This window comes from Myotis brandtii, unplaced genomic scaffold (assembly GCF_000412655.1).
Source record: "Myotis brandtii unplaced genomic scaffold, ASM41265v1 scaffold4, whole genome shotgun sequence".
Lineage (NCBI taxonomy): Eukaryota > Metazoa > Chordata > Mammalia > Chiroptera > Vespertilionidae > Myotis > Myotis brandtii.
In genome coordinates this window covers 2,265,345-2,271,515 of record NW_005365371.1, presented here as the reverse complement: position 1 = coordinate 2,271,515, position 6,171 = coordinate 2,265,345, and the positions used below count along the sequence as shown (strand labels likewise).

At 52.0% G+C, this 6,171-nt stretch overlaps 1 protein-coding gene across 1 annotated transcript in view; it reads left to right on the top strand.

The window, feature by feature from the left end:
- Nucleotides 1–6,171, top strand: part of HEG1 (heart development protein with EGF-like domains 1) — a 71,548-nt gene that overhangs the window by 5,758 nt on the left and 59,619 nt on the right. The window contains exons 3-4 of the mRNA XM_014545232.1: nucleotides 548–914; nucleotides 1,958–2,254. Coding sequence (XP_014400718.1) covers nucleotides 548–914; nucleotides 1,958–2,254 — 664 coding nt within the window. The remainder of the gene's footprint in view (nucleotides 1–547; nucleotides 915–1,957; nucleotides 2,255–6,171) is intronic.

Genomic DNA, 6,171 nt, shown 5'->3' with positions numbered 1-6,171 from the left:
TCTCCCTCTCCCTCTCCTTCCTTCCTTCCTTCCTTCCTTCCTTCCTTCCTTCCTTCCTTCCTTCCTTTCTTTCTTTCTTCCTCCATTCCTGTGAAGTTGCTGCATCAAACCCATGTACATTACTAAGGTTTTGGTAAAATGGCCAAATCCTCACATATTTTCCCAGAACGATGCATGTCCCACCTCCTGCCTACAAGAGTAGGTGTAGGATTAAGAGCTGCCAGCTTTTCCCTGCTCCCATCGAGAAGGCCCAGTTCATAGCCTTGTGGTCATGAAGACCTTCCTTCCCTCTGCTCACACCTGACCTGCATCCCCTGCCCCTCCCTGAGCCTGCCCAGCTGCCAGAGGGTCCGGTCCTCTTCCCTGAGCCCCACGTGGGTCTCTCTCAATTTCCATCATTCATTCCACGTGCTGTAAAATTTAGTCCGATACACTATTCGTGCTTCCTAATTTCTCCCACTGGATTGATTGTAAGAATAATTACTGAGGGGGATGGAGTGGGGGAGAGTAGTGAAAATATCCTTGAATCCACTTCTTACGGACAAAGCTGCTCGTGGTTTCTGAAGGTTCCTTTCTCTTTCCAGAAGCCAGCGGGTTCTCACCGATCCCTTTTCTGTTTGTTTCAGCTGCTGTAAGGAACCTCTGGCCAGAAGGCAGCACTGAGCCCCATGCAGCAAACATCACCTTTGGTCAGAATCAAGTGGACTTTTCCACATTGGCCTCCACGGAGGGGCTGAAGGTTCAGACCCCCGACCAGAGCCACGCTCCTTCAGATGCTCCAGAAAATTTCACTCCGCACGCTCAAACAGCAGCTGCTGGAGGAACAAACCACTCCTGGAGGAGAACAAAGGTCCCCACTGCCCCTGCTGGGCCCGAGCGAGCAACGGCTCTGACTTCCCCGAGCAGCACCTCAGGTGAGTCTGTGCTGACGATGCCGGCTTCATGTAGGTCGAGCCCTAGAAAACCATTTCTGCCAGTCTCCTCTCTCCCTCCCTGAGCCTGGGCACCATCGCGGGGTCCTGGGTGGGCACCAGCCCTGTGACTTGGGCTGGACCTGTGGCACGCTGAGGTGAACCGCGTTAGAAGTATCAACCAGACCAGGGTGCCGATTTGCTGAGAGGCCTGTCCAGTCCCATAGAGCCTACATTCAGGGCCGGTTTGAATGCAAACGGCGCCCAGTGACCCCGCCACACGCTGCAAGTATGAGAGGCGCCATGTGCGGTGGTGTGTGTGTGTGTGTGTGTGTGTGTACGTGGCTCAAATGGATGTTCCTGCTCCAGTCTGCACAGCTGGCGGTTTGCTGTTTTTAGCAAAGGATTTCAAGAAGGGGCCGGGGCTGGATGAACAAGATTTGATTGAGGAAGGGAAGCCAGAAAATGAGCGCTGATTAAGTCCCTGCGACACACAGCGTGTCTGGTCTCAGTCCTCACATTATCCTCCGCGTAGGAATTTGGAAACTGAAGCTCAGAGAAGTCAGTCCATCCAAAGGGTGTAGGTCCGACAGCTAACAGTCAGAGCTGGGATCTGAGCCCCAGTCTGTGTATCTGAGCGAGATGCCAGAGCAGCTGCGGGGTGGGCGCCTGGACCACCTGAGGGACGCTACAGAGGAGAGAAGCGTGGCTCTTTGTGGGGCTGCAAGGCCAGCAGCCTCCCTGGGGGGAGGCGTGAGTCACAGAGGAGAGGAGCAGCGGGTAGGAGGTTGTGTGGATGGGGTTAGGGACAACTGTGGAGGACTTGAAAGGGCTGCAGTTTAGATTTGCTATAGTGGCCAGAGTTCCTGAAGGTTTCTGATCCAGACAGTGACAGGATTAAAGTGAGTTTGGGGAGGAGTCACCTGGCAGGCAGGTATAAGCGGTCTGGGGAGGGAGGTGGGTTGAAGGGAACCTGGAGTCAGGGGGACCAGGTTCTGACTGGGAGGTCTGCTGGTGGGACATTCATTGTTGCTGTTTGCTTTCAGCCTTGGGAAGGCTTCCCCTGCCAGCCAGCAGCCCAGGGTCAGAAGGAAGAGGTGCCCCTTCTCACCCAGAGAGCAGACCCTCCTGGGGTTTCCCGGCGAGGGAGAAGGGGCTCCCCAAAGAAGTGACCGTGCAGACCCCTGTGGCCACTTCAGTGTTGAGCCAGTCCTCTCGTCCTGCGTTGGAGACGGGAGAAGAGGCCTCAGTCTCCAGGAAGGGAAATTCCTCGGAGCCAGAGCCGTCCTGGCTGCTTTTCTCCAGGACCTCAGCTTCCTTCCCGCCCTCAGGTCACTCCACAGGTGAGCCCCCGTCCAGCCTGCCACTTGGAAGTCATTCAGAATAGAAGTAACAGAAGTAAATAGACGTGTATAGCCAGACTTGCATGTCACAGGGGCCAAGGGGGACAGACATTAAACACAAATGCAAAGTATTTGGGGTAAAAGCACAACCCACACAATTTCTCTCAGTATTGAAGCTCATCTTTAAAATATGTTTTCTTTAACTAAGGAGGAAAAATAGCTGGTCTGGTGGCTGCTCTAGGCCTTTCTGTCCACCAGCCCCTGCTTCCCGCCCCCCACATACATACACATACATACATACATACATAGCAAAGTCTAAGTATTGCTGGTGTGAATTCTTGCACACAAGGCCACATGCCGGAGTGAATGAAGTGGTGAGCATGGTATCATTTGATTAGGAGTTAGATTTGTTGTACTTCACTGTTGCAAAAGTTTCTGTCAGTGGCAAAGATAACAGATATGCATTTTTCTAGGCATCTGAGCATGGTATCATTTGATTAGGAGTTAGATTTGTTGCACTTCACTGTTGCAAAAGTTTCTGTCAGTGGCAAAAGATAACAGATACGCATTTTTCTAGGCATCATTTTAAAAAAAATATGTTTTTTATTGATTTCAGAGAGAGGAAGGGAAAGAGAGACAGAAACATCAATGATGAGAGGGAATCATTGATTGGCTGCCTCCTGCACACCCCCTACTGGGGATCGAGTCCGCATTCTGGGCATGTGCCCTGACCAGGAATGGAACCGTGACCTCCTGGTTCATGTGTCAACACTCAATCATTGAGCCACACTGGCCAGGCTAAGCATCATTTTTTTAACATCATACAATGCAGGTGTTTGCAAGGCTGCAGGAGTGGAGTGCTCGCCTCTCTGCTGTTTCAATTCCTACTCATCAGTTAAGTCTCGCTCAGCTGTTTCTGTCTCCACGAAGCCTTTCTTCAGCCCCTGATTTTGTGTCACGCTAGGTTATCTAATGCCTGTCAGCCCCGATGGCTCATAATCCTCTTGAGCACATTGGCAGTCCCTGTTACTTCTCTTAGATGCCCCACTGCCCCGGAACAGGTATGGGTGATAAGTCATGGGGAGCAGGATATGCCCAAATATCACCCAGCCCCGGGCCAACAAGAACGTTGGGAACGGCCCACCTTTGCTCTTCCCGGAGGTTTTGCGCCGACTCCGTGCACACCGCAGGTGCTTTCATCCCTGTGCCCAGGGAGCAGGACAGAGAGGGTTGCAGATATTGGGAAATAGAAGTTAGGCGGCTTTAGAACTTGCCGCTTCAGAATGTTTAGGGGTCAGAGGTTTTTAGAAGTACTTTGCAAGACTAGGGGTTTGGGTTTATGTCATCAAAGTAAAAGCCGAGTCCAGCGGTCCTTTCTGCAATGCCTATTTAAAGCCACCAGTTCCTCTCCCCTGTACTCTGAACCCCGTTTCCTGCTCACCGCGATGTGTGTGATTTACGATTCGTGTCTTTCGGAGATTGCTTTTTAAGATCGTTCTCAAACGTTGGTCAGATCGGATGAAAGCTGCGGTCCTTTCCAGCTTCAGAGTCCTGTGGTTCGGTGGTTTACAACCAGCTTCACTAAATGGTGGAAAGGAAGCATTTTTGAAGAAGCCACACTTCGGTTCTGATCAGGGTCATTTAATATTTATAAGTTAAATGCAGCCCACAACTGTGGTATATTTGAAAATCAGCTGATGTTTCTAACTTTACTGCACTTGACTCTGTGGTCCCCTGTATTTTTCCACATTAAAAAAAAAAATACTTGGTCTTCAGATTCCTTTTAGAACCTTATACTACTGATTTTAAAGAGTAGTACCCTGTCTTTCCAGCTCTTGAGTGTTTCACTGAGCATTTCTCTTCCTTCTCCGTGAACTGGATGTTCTATGCTGGGTGGAGTCCCACCTCCTTCTTAGATGCTGAAGAGGGAGTTGCTGCTATTAAATGAGGGGATAGCCAGGCACCCAGGAAGTCCGGATCCAGCCGCCAGCCTCCTCTCCTCCCTGTGGGGACGCAGAGGGGACAGGCACAGGGACCTAAAGCCAACTGGGGAACAAAGTTCTGCTTCACTCACCTGCTAACTAGAGCTCCGGTGTGCCTCCTCCCTCCCACTGCATCTACATCCTGAGGTTTTACTATCTCTTTCTGGCCACAGCATCCAGAAGCTCCAGGCACGTGGGCTAGAGTGCTGAGAGGGCTGGCGGGACTTGTCCGGAGCAGACTGGTGTTGCCGGCCCAGCTGGCCGATCTGTAGAACAGAAGAGAAGAGGAAGTGTGGCGGGGGGGGAGGGGGGGGTGGGGAGGGGGTGGCCACTCCATACACTAATAAATGTGGCTCAGTGAGGCCCTGGCACTTACACGGGTTAGATGGGTGGTGCTCCTCACGGGGGTCAATAGGGTGGCAGCCAGGAGCCCAGCCCAGGGAGAATGGGTCTCCTTATTTGAAACATGAAGGGATGAGAGCAGATGATCCTGAAGAGTCTTTCTAGTTTCAGCATCTGTTACTCCAAACACACCAGCCTTTTCACTCGGTGCCTCCTTTCACCCCTCACTCTGCCGCACAGAAGCAGACACGTGGCACATCCTCTTCTGAGGCTTGGGGAGCCAGGAGTTATTTGCTTCCCACAAGAAATCATATGCCAACAAACGGATGCATGCAAGCAGGTGTAGGCCCAGAGAGCTAAACCAGATTTAGAACAAGAGATGGGAAGCCATTTGAAATTATTTTTCTTGCTGCTTTACATTTTTTTTTTTTTTTTGCTGCTTTGTATCTTCCTGTACTTTCCATAATGGCCATGTATTATCTACACTAATAAAAGAGAAACATGGTAATTGGCGTACGACCGCTACCCTTTTCATTGGCTAATCAGTGAGTATATGCAAATTAACTGTCAGCCAAGATGGCGGCAGGCAGCCAGGCAGCTGAGAACAGGATGCTTGGTTGCCCCAGCGATAGAGGAAACCAAGGTTCCTGCCTGCAGCTGCGGGTCTCTGAGCTCCTGAAGCAACAGCTCCAAAAGATACAATGTTTCAATTATAGAAGCTAAAAGATGGCGGTTAATCTGCATACTCAGGCTCCAAGCGGTAGAGCTAAGCCAAACAGCCCTGAAGCCGCAGAGCAGAGAGGCCTCACTGCCCGGGGATCAGCAGAGCTGGGAGGCCTCCCGGCCCGGGATCAGCAGAGCCGAGAGGTCTCCCGGCCCCAGGATCAGCAGAGCCGCCAGGCCTCCCGGCCCCTGGATCAGCGGAGCCTGATGGAAGCCCTGTGTATTTATGCACCCTGGAGGTGCAGAGGTCCTGTCCTAGGCAGAGGCCTATGGCGAAATTTTCGACTCTGAGAAGCAGCCTACGGGCTGGAAGGCGGCTCCTCTGACCTCAGTGCTGGAGAAGACCATTAAGCAGAAAACTAAAGAAACCGATTTTACATCATTTCCCAGGTGGAGAACAGTTGGCATGTAAGCCCCTGACCAGTGCCCAGCCTCTCCTCTGTCAGTCTATCTCACTCTTAGGTACCATGTTCTTTGTTCTGTCTTAACTGCAACTCATTTTTAAACTAGATTGCTTTTAAAAGAAGACTAAATAAAGTTTCCCTTAAGTTATTTAGGTGGTGCTGGGGCTGCTGGGGCCTGATAGAAGACACAAACACGCAACGGGGGGCCTGTACCCAGCAGCCCCAAGGCCCGCCACCTTGGTGCTGGGGCTGCTGGGGGTATCAGAGACACAAACCCGCAGGCCCGGCACCCAGCAGACCCAAGGCCTTCGTGGCAGCACTAAGGAGCAGCAAGCCAAGCGGTAGGAAGCAGCAAGCAGGTGGGCAGTAACAAGGGAGGGGTCCCGGACTGCAAGAGGGCACATGCTGGGCTAAGGGACCCCCCACCCATCCCCAGTGCACGAATTTCGTGCCCCGGGCCTCTAGT